General features: G+C 38.1%; 1 protein-coding gene across 1 annotated transcript in view; it reads left to right on the top strand.

The window, feature by feature from the left end:
- Positions 1-1199: 1199 nt before the first annotated feature.
- LOC139182030 (ATP-binding cassette sub-family C member 4-like) overlaps positions 1200-14127 on the top strand; it is a gene marked incomplete at its 3' end in the record, with an annotated part of 75131 nt that continues 62203 nt past the window's right edge. Inside the window, exons 1-2 of the mRNA XM_070785514.1 lie at positions 1200-1354; positions 1732-1826. Coding sequence (XP_070641615.1) covers positions 1760-1826 — 67 coding nt within the window. The remainder of the gene's footprint in view (positions 1355-1731; positions 1827-14127) is intronic.

Genomic DNA, 14127 nt, shown 5'->3' with positions numbered 1-14127 from the left:
TTGTGTATTATTTTGGAAGAAGCTTCTGCATTTGTACTTGAATCAGGTAGTTGTGCTTGTGCTGAGTCATGATTGACTTTAAGCAAAGCCACCAACAGTGAATAATTTCATGCAAATGATGTTCTTTTTCTAATAGATTTCTGAAAGTAGGATGGCTGAGTCCAAGGGTAAATGCATATGTGGTTTGGCTAGACATTTGCCCACCCTTTTTTGTAGGAAATGGACCATCCTGCACTCCTACGAGCATATGAGATGTATCTGTTTCCTCACAGCTTTGCAGTGGAGGGCATTGTAAACTTTTGAAATTTGAGGGTTCCTTACTTAAAATTTTGTTTTCACTGCTGTTCTCCCTCCCAGACTGAGAATATCCAGGTTACATTACCACTGGAGGGCCATTTGGTTGGAAGAGTTGGTTTTAAGACCTATGAGAATTACTTCACAGCCGGTGTGCACTGGTTTATCATCATTTACCTTATTTTAGTGAACATTGGAGCTCAGGTAAATAAGAACATTTATTTTGGTTTTGTGCCCTCTTCATGGTATTTACATATTGTTTATACTGTATTTATTTAATTTATTAATATTAACATGTTTAATATATACTTTAAGAGATTTATTTCAGAGAATTGGCTCATGAGGTTGTGCAGTCTAGCTGGTCAATGTGAAATCAGAAAGGCAGGCCTACAGGCTGGAACCTCAGGCAGGAGCTGACCCTGCAGTCTTGAAGCAAAATTTCTTCCTCCTCCAGGAAGCCTCAGGTTTTGTTCATCAGGCCTTTGACTGACTGGACAAGGCCACCACAGTGTTGAGGGTGATCTCCTCTACTTCAGTTCCGAGGATGATGTGAATCATATCCGCTGAATACCTTCATAGCGACATCTAGACGAGGGTTTGGTTGAACCACTAGAGACTGGCCTGGCCAAGCTGACAAAGAAACTTGATCATCACAGTTTCTATCAAATTTTTTTTTCTTTGAAAAGTCCTGACTTTTATACTGTTTTTATTATGCTTTGCAGTCCATTTTGGTTTGCACTGAATGAAATCTGCGAGGAAAATAAGTGAGGCTTACTTATTGAGGTGAGGTTTTGTTTGTATATAACAGAAAGGTTCTAGGAAGAAAAAGAATGTCTTGTAAAGATATTAAAATGTAGCATGCCCTCCCCTGACCTGTGGTCATCTGGGGTGTGGGGCTTGGCACAAACCTGAGCTGGAAGGACCGTCTCCACGTTCTGGAGCCTTTCCATCTCCCAACCTAGTGAGCGGGGTGTGAGGCTCAGTGATGTCAGTGTGTGAGTGACTGTTGTTTCCTGCTCCAGGTTACCTATGTCCTGCAGGATTGGTGGCTTGCATACTGGTGAGTGATTCCTGGTCTGACCCAAAGGGCTGTGAAGTCTACATGAAGCCTCACTTTCCCACAGCAGGGGGGTTAGTTGGGGCTTGTTTAGCCTCTTCTTCGGACTCTCACATAGTTTCTCTGAAAAAGAAGTAAACTTCTGGCTGATGGAGTGAGACTATCCCCGTATTTGACCCTCAGCAGCTTCCTCAAATTCTTAGAGCTGAAAGTTGTGATTCAAATGGACTTTTTATAAGGTAGACAGACACAGGGCCCAGTGAGCTGGGAACCATTTTCCACCGTAAAACACGTCTTCTAAATCGAGGTCAATTTTTCTGTTATTTACCTAAATTCTATCTAGAGTGTAATACTTTTTCTTTGTCTTCCCTTTTCCCTAGGGCAAATGGACAGAGTACCCTATATGCCATGAAATATGGGAAAGGAAGGGTAATTGAGATACCTGATTCTGGCTGGTACTCAACAGTTCACTCAGGTAAATCATCTGGTCTGTTATACAAGAGTCTGAGGTGTTTACTAGGAGCCTGTGTGAACAACTAGAGCTCCCAGGAGTAATTCAGTAATGTCTTAACAGATGAAGAGTCTGAGTTGCATTTACTCTGTGAATTAATTAGAATGAGTATTTTTAAAATCTACTAGAATAAAGTGGGTGCATGAAGACTCTTAATTTGCTCTGTACTGGATTTTGGTTGTTAAACCAGAATTGCATATTGAGAAAATCAGTCACTGGAAATATGTGCTATTGTCTATTCTAATAGGTTGCTTTAGCTAAAGCTTACATCATTACATGAATGGGCAAGGGGATTAGAAATGGATCCCTACCCTGTTGTTTGGATTGTTTCAATTCTTTCTGAGTAAACCATGGCTTTTATTGATCCTGAGTGAAATCCTTTGTCAGCAAGTGTCCCACGTAAATGTGTTATTCCCTTGCAGGTATGCAAACTCCCCTTCACCACACTCATCTCTTGGGCTTCACTACTTAAGAAAGAAGTTAATCAGGGAGAAATACAGTGTCTAGAAATTAGAATTCCTTCTCTTTCTTTCCTTGAGATCACAATATTATTGTGTCCTCAACTATGTGATTAATATCTGGCTTGCCAGGCCAATATTAACACAGCTCTCTGTGTTTTTACAGGAGTGCTTAGAATATATGTAGCGTTATATACTTTTTAAAGGAAATCCTCACCTAAAATATTATATATTTCCACAGGAAACCTTCATACAAGCTTTCTACAAAGGTAGAATGTATTATGTTTGTTAGAACCCACTTATTGAAATTTGGTGTCTATTATGTTGATCACTTGCTGAGAAATGTGAATCTATTAGTTGTTTACCTTCTGAATTGAGGAACTATGGTAACTTAAAGAAAGATGGACTTATATTATATATTCATATAAGATGGTGTGTTAGTCGCTCAGTTGTGTCTGACTTTGTGACTGCATTGCCTGTGGCCCACCAGACTCCTCTGTCCATGGAGTTTCTCAGGCAAGAATACTGAGTGGGTTGTGATTTCCTACTCCAGGGGATCTTCCCGGCCCAGGGATCAAACCAGGGTCTCAATGCACTGCAGGCAAATTCTTTACCATCTGAACTGCCAGGGAAGCCCAGTAGGCTAAGGCAAATGCCCATTGATGGAATTCAGGAATTTGAACAGCTTTCAAAGCTGAAATAACAATGACACATCAGCTAAAGAGGAAAACAAAATATTTGATGGAATGTATATTACAGAGGTTTCTCCACTTTCTTTAGCATTGTGAATTCAAGAGATGTTAGGAGGGCTATTTTCATTTTTGTATGCATAGCAGGTACTAATTTATGTCATTAATAAAGTTAAATTTAGGTTATTGTATTCATTTCCAAATGCTTTGTGTTTCTGTTTTTAATTAATTTAATTGGAGGCTAATTACTTTACAATATTGTAGTGGTTTTTGCAATACATTGACATGAATCAGCCATGGGTGTACATGTGTTCCCCATCCTGAACCCCCCTCCACTCCCTCCCCATCCCATCCCTCAGGGTCATCCCAGTGCACTAGCACTGAGCACCCTGTCTTATGCATTGAACTTGGACTGGTGATATATTTCACATATGATAATATACATGTTTCAATGCTATTCTCAAATCACCCCACCCTTGCCTTCTCCCATAGAGTGCAAAACACTGTTCTATACATCTGTGTCTCTTTTGCTGTCTCGCATATAGGGTCATCATTACCATCTTTCTAAATTCCATATATATGCATTAATATTCTGTATTTGCTTTTCTTTCCAACTCACTTCACTCTGTATAACAGGCTCCAGGTTCATCCACCTCATTAGAACTGATTCAAATGCATGCTTTTTAATAGCTGAGTAATATTCCATTATGTATACATGCCACAGCTTTCTTATCCATTTGTCTGCCAATGGACATCCAGGTTGCTTTCATGTCCTAGCTATTGTAAACATTGCTGCAATGAACATTGGGGTACATGTGTCTCTTTCAATTCTGGTTTCTTCGGTGTGTATGCACAGCAGTGGGATTGCTGGGTTGTATGGCAGTTCTATTTGAAGCTTTTTAAGGAATCTCCATACTATTCTCCATGGTGGCTGTGCTAGTTTGCATTTCCACTAACAGTATAAGAGGGTTCCTTTTCCTTCACACCCTCTTCAGCATTTATTGTTTGTAAACTTTTGGATAGCAGCCATTTGACTGAAATGAGATGGTACCTCATTGTGGTTTTGATTTGCATGTCCCTGATAATGAGTGATGTTGAGCATCTTTTCTTTTTTTTAAATTTTATTTTATTTTTAAACTTTACAATATTGTATTGGTTCTGCCATATATCGAAATGAATCCACCACAGGTTTGTTAGCCATCTGTATGTCTTCTTTGGAGAAATGTCTCTTTAGTTCTTTGGCCCATTTTTTGATTGGGTCATTTATTTTTCTTGAATTGAACTGCAGGAACTGTTTCTATATTTTTGAGATTAATTCTTTGTCAATTGCTTTATTTGCTATTATTTTCACCCATTCTGAAGGCTGTCTTTTCACCTTGCTAATAGTTTCCTTCATTGTGCAAAAGCTTTTAAGTTTAATTAGGTCCCATTTGTTTATTTTTGCTTTTATTTCCATTACTCTGGGAGGTGGGTCATAGAGGATCATGCTGTGATTTATGTCAGAGAGTGTTTTGCCTATGTTTTCCTCTAGGAGTTTTATAGTTTCTCATCTTACATTTAGATCTTTCATCCATTTTGAGTTTATTTTTGTGTATGGTGTTAGAAAGTATTCTAATTCATTCTTTTACAAGTGGTTTACCCGTTTTCTCAGCACAACTTGTTAAAGAGATTGTCTTTTCTCCATTGTATATTCTTGCCTCCTTTGTCAAAGATAAGGTGTCCATAGGTATGTGGATTCGTTTCTGGGTTTCTATTTTGTTCCATTGATCTATATTTCTGTCTTTGTGCCAGTACCATACTATCTTGATGACTGTAGCTTTGTAGTATAGTCTGAAGTCAGGCAGGTTGATTCCTCCAGTTGCATTCTTCTTTGTCAATATTGTTTTGGCTATTCGAGGTTTTTTGTATTTCCATACAAATTGTAAAATTATTTGTTCTAGTTCTCTGAAAAATACCATTGGTAGCTTGATCGGGATTGCATTGAATTCATATATTGCTTTGGGTAGCAAACTCATTTTCACTATATTGATTCTTCTGATCCATTAACATGGTATATTTTCCCCTCTATTTGTGTCATCTTTGATTTCTTTCATCAGAGTTTTTTTTTAGTTTTCTATATATAGGTCTTTTGTTTCTTTAGGTAGATTTATTCCTAAGTATTTTATTCTTTTCATTGCAACAGTGAATGGAATTGTTTCTTTAATTTCTCTTTCTGTTTTCTCATTGTTAGTGTATAGGAATGCAAGATATGTTAATTTTATATCCTTCAACTTTACTATATTCATTGATTAGCTCTTGTAATTTTCTGGTGGTGTCTTTATGGTTTTCTATGTAGAGGAACATGTCATCTGCACACAGTGAGAGTTTTACTTCTTTTCCAATCTGGATTCCTTTCATTTCTTTTTCTTCTCTGAGTGCTGTGGCCAAAACTTCCAAAACTGTGTTTAATAGTAGTAGTGAGAGTGGGAACCTCTGTCTTGTTTTTGCCTTTAGGGGAAATGCTGTCAGGTTTTCACCACTGAAGATAATGTTTGCTGTGAGTTTATCATATATAGCTTTTATTATGTTGAGGTATGTTCCTTCTATGGCTGCTTTCTGGAGAGTTTTTATCATAAATGGATGTTGAATTTTGTCAAAGGCTTTCTCTGCATCTATTGAGATAATCATATGGCTTTTATTTTTCAATTTGTTGATGTGGTGTATCACATTGATTGACTTGCGGATATTAAAGAATCCTTGTATCCCTGGGATAAAGCCCACCTGGTCATGATGGTATGATTTTTTTTTTTTTTAATAAGTTGTTGGATTTTGTTTGCTAGAATTTTGTTAAAGATTTTTTCATCTATGTTTATCAGTGATATTTGCCTTTAGTTTTCTCTTTTTGTGGCATCTTTGTCTGGTTTTGGTATTAAGGTGATGGTGACCTCATAGAATGCGTTTGGGAATTTACCTTCCTCTGCAATTTTCTGGAAGAGTTTGAGTAGGATAGATGTTAGCTCTTCTCTAAATTTTGGTAGAATTCAGCTGTGAAGCCATCTCATCCTGGGCTTTTGTTTGCTGGAATATTTCTGATTACAGTTTTGATTTCCATGCTTGTGATGTGTCTGTTAAGATTTTCTATTTCTTTCTGGTTCCGTTTTGGAAAGTTATACTTTTCTAAGAGTTTGTCCATTTCTTCCAAGTTGTCCATTTTGGGGACATATAGTTGCTGATAGCAGTCTCTTATGATTCTTTTGTCTGTTGTGATTTCTCCATTTCTCCATTTTCATGTCTAATTTAGTTGATTTGATTCTTTTCCCTACTTTTCTTGATTAGTCTGGCTAATGATTTGTCTATTTTATTTATCTTCTCAAAGAACCAGCTTTTAGCTTTGTTGATTTTTGCCATAGTCTCCTTTGTTTCTTTTTGATTAATTTCTCCCCTAATTTTTATGATTTCTTTCCTTCTACTAAACCTAGGGTTCTTTATTTCTTCCTTTTCTAGTTGCTTCAGTTGTAGAGTTAGATTATCTATTTGATTTTTCTCTTGTTTCTTGAGGTAAGCTTGTATTGCTATGAATCTTCCCTTTAGCACTGATTTTACTGAGTCCCAAAGGTTTTGGGGTGTCGTGCTTTCATTGTCATTTGTTTCTATGCATAGTTTGATTTGTTTTGTGATTTCTTCTGATTTGTTGGTTATTCAGAAGCATGTTGTTTAGCCTCCTTATGTTTGTATTTTTAATAGTCCTTTTTTTCCCCTGTAGTTGATATCTAATCTTACTGCAAATATCTAATCTTGTGATCAGAAGAGATACTTAGAATGATTTCTTTCTTTCTTTCTTTTTTGTTTAATTTACTAAGGCTAGATTTATGGCCCAGGATGTGATCTATCCTCGAGAAGGGTCCGTGTGCACTTGAGAAGAAGGTGAAAGTCATTGTTTTGGGGTGAAATGTCCTATAGATATCAATTAAGTCTAACTGGTCCATTATATCATTTAAAGTTTGTGATTCCTTGTTAATTTTCTGTTTAGTTGATCTATCCATAGGTGTATTAAAGTGAGTGGTGTAGTAAAGTCTCCCACTATTACTGTGTTGCTATTAATTTCCCTTTTCATACTTGTTAGGACCTTACATATTGTGGTGCTCCTATGTTGGGTGCATATATATTTATAATTGTTATATCTTCCTCTTGGATTGATCCATTAATCATTATGTAGTATCCTTCTTTGTCTCTTTTCACAGTCTTTATTTCAAAGTCTATTTTATCTGATGTGAGTATTGCTACTCCTGCTTTCTTGTGGTCTCCATTTGCATTAAATATATTTTTCCAGCCCTTCATTTTCAGTCTGTATGTGTCCCTTGTTTTGAGGTGGGTCTCTTGTAGACAGCATATGTAGAGGTCTTGCTTTTGTGTCCATTCAGACCATCCCCATGGAAAAGAAATGCAAAAAAGCAAAATGGCTGTCTGGGGAGGCTTTACAAATAGCTGTGAAAAGAAGAGAAGCAAAAAGCAAAGGAGAAAAGGAAAGACATAAACATCTGAATGCAGAGTTCCAAAGAATAGCAAGAAGAGATAAGAAAGCCTTCCTCAGTGATCAATGCAAAGAAATAGTGGAAAACAACAGAATGGAAAAGACTAGAGATCTCTTAAAGAAAATTAGAGATACCAAGGGAACATTTCATGCAAAGATGGGCTCGATAAAGGACAGAAATGGTATGGACCTAACAGAAGCAGAAGATATTAAGAAGAGGTGGCAAGAATACACAGAAGAACTGTACAAAAAAGATCTTCACGACACAGATAATTACAATGATGTGATCACTGACCTAGAGCCAGACATCCTGGAATGTGAAGTCAAGTAGGCCTTAGAAAGCATCACTACGAACAAAGCTAGTGGAGGTGATGGAATTCCGGTTGAGCTATTTCAAATCCTGAAAGATGATGCTGTGAAAGTGCTGCACTCAATATGCCATCAAATTGGAAAACTCAGCAGTGGCTACAAGACTGGAAAAGGTCAGTTTTCATTCCAGTCCCAAAGAAAGGCAATGCCAAAGAATGCTCAAACTACCACACAATTGCACTAATCTCACACGCTAGCAAAGTAATGCTCAAAATTCTCCAAGCCAGGCTTCAGCAATATGTGAACCATAAACTTGCTGATGTTCAAGCTGGTTTTAGAAAAGGCAGAGGAACCAGAGATCAAATTGCCAACATCTGCTGGATCATTGAAAAAGCAAGAGAGTTCCAGAAAAACATCTATTTCTGCTTTATTGACTATGGCAAAGCCTTTGACTGTGTGGATCACAATAAACTGTGGAAAGTTCTGAAAGAGATGGGAATACCAGACCACCTGATCTGCCTCTTGAGAAATGTGTATGCAGGTCAGGAAGCAACAGTTGGAACTGGACATGGAACAACAGACTGGTTCCAAATAGGAAAAGGAGTACGTCAAGGCTGTATATTGTCACCCTGCTTATTTAACTTATAATCAGAGTACATCAGGAGAAACGCTGGACTGGAAGAAGCACAAGCTTGAACCAAGATTGCCGGGGGAAATATCAATAACCTCAGATATGCAGATAACACCACCCTTATGGCAGAAAGTTAAGAGGAACTCAAAAGCCTCTTGATGAAAGTGAAAGAGGAGAGTGAAAAAGTTGGCCTAAAGCTCAACATTCAGAAAACGAAGATCATGGCATCCGGTCCCATCACGTCATGGCAAATAGATGGGGAAACAGTGGAAACAGTGTCAGACTTTATTTTTGGAGGGCCTCCAAAATCACAGCAGATGGTGACTGCAGCCATGAAATTAAAAGACACTTACTCCTTGGAAAGAAAGTTATGACCAACCTAGATAGCATATTCAAAAGCTGAGACATTATTTTGCCAACAAAGGTCCGTCTCGTCAAGGCTATGGTTTTTCCTGTGGTCATGTATGGATGTGAGAGTTGGACTGTGAAGAAGGCTGAGCACTGAAGAATTGACGCTTTTGAACTGCGGTGTTGGAGAAGACTCTTGAGAGTCCCTTGGACTGCAAGGAGATCCAACCAGTCCATTCTGAAGGAGATCAGCCCTGGGATTTCTTTGGAAGGAATGATGCTAAAGCTGAAACTCCAGTACTTGGCCACCTCATGCGAAGAGTTGACTCATTGGAAAAGACTCTGATGCTGGGAGGGATTGGGGGCAGGAGGAGAAGGGGATGACAGAGTATGAGATGGCTGGATGGCATCACTGACTCGATGGATGTGAGTCTGAGTGAACTCTGGGTGTTGGTGATGGTCAGGGAGGCCTGGCATGTGGTCACAAAGAGTTGGACACAACTGAGTGACTGAACTGACTGAACTGAGCTGAGGCAGTCTTTGTCTTTTGATTGGGGCATTCAACCCATTTACATTTAAGGTAATTATTGATAAGTATGATCCCATTGCCATTTACTTTGTTGTTTGGGGTTTGAATTTATACACCTTTTCTGTGTTTCCTGTCTAGATAAGATCCTTTAGCATTTGTTGAGGAGAAGGCAATGGTACCCCACTCCAGTACTCTTGCCTGGAAAATCCTATGGACAGAGGAGCCTGGTGGGCTGCAGTCATGTGGTTGCTAAGAGTCGGACACGACTGAGTGACTTCACTTTCACTTTTCACTTTCACTTTTCACTTTCATGCATTGGAGAAGGAAATGGCAATCCATTCCAGTGTTCTTGCCTGGAGAATCCCAGGGATGGGGGAGCCTGGTGGGTTGCCGTCTATGGGGTCGCACAGAGTCAGACACGACTGAAGCGACTTAGCAGCAGCAGCAGCAGCAGCATTTGTTGAATAGCTGGTTTGGTGGTGCTGAATTCTCTCAGGTTTTGCTTATCTGTAAAGCTTTTGATTTCTCCTTCATATATGAATGAGATCCTTGATGGGTATAGTAATCTGGGTTGTAGGTTTTTCTCTTTCATTGCTTTAAGTATGTCCTGCCATTCCCTTCTGGCCTGAAGAGTTTCTATTGAAAGATCAGCTGTTATCCTTATGAGAATCCCCTTGTGTGTTATTTGTTGTTTTCCCCTTGCTGCTTTTAATAATTGTTCTTTTTGTTCAATATTGGTTAATTTGATTAATATGTGTCTGGGATATTTCACCTGAGGTTTACCCTGTTTGGGACTCTCTGGGTTTCTTGGACTTTGGTGACTATTTCCTTCTCCATTTTAGGGAAGTTTTCAACTATTATCTCCTCAAGTAGTTTCTCATGGCCTTTCTTTTTGTCTTCTTCTTCTGGGACTCCTATGATTTGAATGTTGGGGGCATGTGACATTGTCCCAGGGGTCTCTGAGGTTGTCCTCATTTCTTTTAATTCTTTTTTCTTTTTTTCTCTCTGCTTCATTTATTTCCAGCATTCTATCTTCCACCTCACTTATCCTATCTTCCACCTCACTTATCCTATTTTCTGCCTCATTTATTCTACTGTTGGCTCCATCCAGAGTGCTTTTGATCTCAGTTATTGCATTATTTATTATTGATTGACTCTCTTTTATTTTTTCTATGTCCTTGTTAAATATTTTGCACATCTTCTCAATCCTTGTCTCTAGACTATATATCTGTAACTCTGTTTTGTTCACAAAATTTTGGATCATTTTTCCTATCATTATTCTGAATTCATTTTCAGGTAGATTCCCTATCTCCTCCTCTTTTGTTTCATTTGTTGTGCATTTATCATGTTCCTTTACCTGCTGAATATTTTTCTGCCTTTTCATCGAGTTTAGATGTCTGTGTTTGGGGTGGCCTTTCTGTATGCTGGAACTTTGTGTTTCCTCTTTATTGTGGAGGTTCCTCCCTGTGGGTGTGGTTGGAGGAGTGGCTTGTCAAGGTTTCCTGGTTAGGGAAGCTTGCGTCGATGTTCTGGTGGGTGGAGCTGGATCTCTTCTCTCTGGAGTGCAATGAAGTGTCCTGTAGTGAGTTTTGAGTTGTCTATGGGTTTGGTGTGACTTTGGGCAGCCTGTATTTTAATGCTCAGTGCTATGTTCCTGTGTTGCTGGAGAATTAGCTTGGTATGTCTTGCTCTGGCACTTGTTGGCTCTTGGGTGGAGCTTGGTTTCATTGTAGTTATGTGTTCTCCACCGTCTGGAACACACAGAAATTCACAGAGTTGGGTAGAGTGGAGAGGGGTTAGGGAGGAGACACAGGCGACCTGGTGGAGAAAAAGGAGAGTCCAAAGGGAGAGAGAGCAGTCAAGCCAGTAATCTCGCTCCCTAGTGAAAAATGGGTCCTGAAGATTGGGTTCTTAAAGGTACAAAATTGGTAACAAATACATAAAAGCAAAAATTAAAAATCTAAAGTAGAGTTTGGAATTTCAAAAATACGATATTAAAGAAAAGAAGAAGGAAAAGAAAGAGAGAAAAAACGAACAAAGAAAAACAAACAAGGTCGTGAAAATTATAAAGAAAATACAGGTACAAAATTGATAACTAATACCAAAAAGCAAAAATTAAAAATCTAGAGTAGAGTTTGGAATTTCAAAAATACAATGTTAAAAAAAAGGAAGAAGAAAAATGAAGAGAGAAAACAAACAAACAAACAAAAACAATGTCGCAAAAATTATAAAGAAAATACAGGTACAAGATTGATATCAAATACCAAAAAGCATAAATTAAAAATCTAGAGTAGAGTTTGGAATTTCAGGTATACAATGTTATATAAAAGAAGAAGAGAAAGAAACAGACGAAAGAAAAAAAAAAGTCACAGAAATTTTTTTTTGTTGTTTTATTTATTTTTTATTTTTTATTTTTTTAATTAATTTTATTTTATTTTTAAACCTTACATAATTGTATTACTTTTGCCAAATATCAAAATGAATCCACCACAGGTATACATGTGTTCCCCATCCTGACCCCTCCTCCCTCCTCCCTCCCCATACCATCCCTCTGGGTCGTCCCAGTGCACCAGCCCCAAGCATCCAGCATCGTGCATTGAACCTGGACTGGCATCTCGTTTCATACATGACATTTCACATGTTTCAATGCCATTCTCCCAAATCTTCCCACCCTCTCCCTCTCCCACAGAGTCCATAAGACTGTTCTATACATCAGTGTCTCTTTTGCTGTCTCGTATACAGGGTTATCGTTACCATCTTTCTAAATTCCATATATATGCATTAGTATACTGTATTGGCGTTTTTCCTTCTGGCTTACTTCACTCTGTATAATAGGCTCCAGTTTCATCCACCTCATTAGAACTGATTCAAATGTATTCTTTTTAATGGCTGAGTAATACTCCATTGTGTATATGTACCACAGCTTGCTTATCCATTCATCTGCTGATGGACATCTAGGTTGCTTCCATGTCCTGGCTATTATAAACAGTGCTGCGATGAACATTGGGGTACACGTGTCTCTTTCCCTTCTGGTTTCCTCAGTGTGTATGCCCAGCAGTGGGATTGCTGGATCATAAGGCAGTTCTATTTCCAGTTTTTTAAGGAATCTCCACACTGTTCTCCATAGTGGCTGTACTAGTTTGCATTCCCACCAACAGTGTAAGAGGGTTCCCTTTTCTCCACACCCTCTCCAGCATTTATTATTTGTAGACTTTTGGATCGCAGCCATTCTGACTGGTGTGAAATGGTACCTCATAGTGGTTTTGATTTGCATTTCTCTGATAATGAGTGATGTTGAGCATCTTTTCATGTGTTTGTTAGCCATCTGTATGTCTTCTTTGGAGAAATGTCTATTTAGATCTTTGGCCCATTTTTTGATTGGGTCATTTATTTTTCTGGAGTTGAGCTGTAGGAGTTGCTTGTATATTTTTGAGATTAGTTGTTTGTCGGTTGCTTCATTTGCTATTATTTTCTCCCATTCTGAAGGCTGTCTTTTCACCTTGCTAATAGTTTCCTTTGATGTGCAGAAGCTTTTAAGTTTAATTAGGTCCCATTTGTTTATTTTTGCTTTTATTTCCAATATTCTGGGAGGTGGGTCATAGAGGATCCTGCTGTGATGTATGTCAGAGAGTGTTTTTCCTATGTTCTCCTCTAGGAGTTTTATAGTTTCTGGTCTTACGTTGAGATCTTTAATCCATTTTGAGTTTATTTTTGTATATGGTGTTAGAAAGTGTTCTAGTTTCATTCTTTTACAAGTGGTTGACCAGATTTCCCAGCACCACTTGTTAAAGAGATTGTCTTTAATCCATTGTATATTCTTGCCTCCTTTGTCAAAGATAAGGTGTCCATATGTGAGTGGATTTATCTCTGGGCTTTCTATTTTGTTCCATTGATCTATATTTCTGTCTTTGTGCCAGTACCATACTGTCTTGATAACTGTGGCTTTGTAGTAGAGCCTGAAGTCAGGTAGGTTGATTCCTCCAGTTCCATTTTTCTTTCTCAAGATCGCTTTGGCTATTCGAGGTTTTTTGTATTTCCATACAAATTGTGAAATTAAATGATAGGTACAAAATTGATAACATATACCAAAAAGCTAAAATTAAAAATGTGGAGTAGAGTTTGGAATTGCAAAAATACAATGTTAAAGAAAAGAAGAAAACAAACAAACAAAAAAACAAAAACAAAACAAGGTCAAAAAATTATAAATATATATATATGAATTTTGCTGAAGAAGAAAAAAATACGTTTTTTTTTTTTTTTTTGCAAAGTAATAGGTTATAAAATTGAAAATTGAAGGAACAATAGAGGACTTAAAATTTAAAAAAAAATAAAATAAAAGAAAGAAAGAATGATCGTAAAAATAGTAAAAATATATCTAGGACTTTCTCTGGTTTTGTTGTGAGTATTGTGGGTTCAGTTCATTTTTGGCTAGTTCCTTGGTCTGACTTATATTTCTCAAGATTTATAGGCCCCTTCCTATGAAGTCCATAGTAACCACGGGGTTTTAATCTATTGCATGTAGCTTCCAAGGTGTTTCCCTCTGTTATAGCTTCTTCTGATTGCTGGTCTCTTCAGTGTCTGGTTTTCACCCTGACACAAAGGGGAAGGTGGAGGACACTTTTTTTTTTTTTTTTAAGGCTCACTTATTCAGTTGCGCTGTGGGGAGGGAGGGAGGGATGCTGCAAACAAATAACACTGGCGTGCACTCGCAGTGCCTCAGCCGCACTGGGTCTGCCCCCGCTCACGGCGCGTGTAGCCTCCCTGTCCACACTGCTTGGGCTCTAGGCTGTT

Source organism: Bos indicus, unplaced genomic scaffold, assembly GCF_029378745.1.
Source record: "Bos indicus isolate NIAB-ARS_2022 breed Sahiwal x Tharparkar unplaced genomic scaffold, NIAB-ARS_B.indTharparkar_mat_pri_1.0 scaffold_64, whole genome shotgun sequence".
Classification (NCBI taxonomy): Eukaryota; Metazoa; Chordata; class Mammalia; order Artiodactyla; family Bovidae; genus Bos; species Bos indicus.
This window is presented reverse-complemented; position numbering and strand designations above follow the sequence as displayed.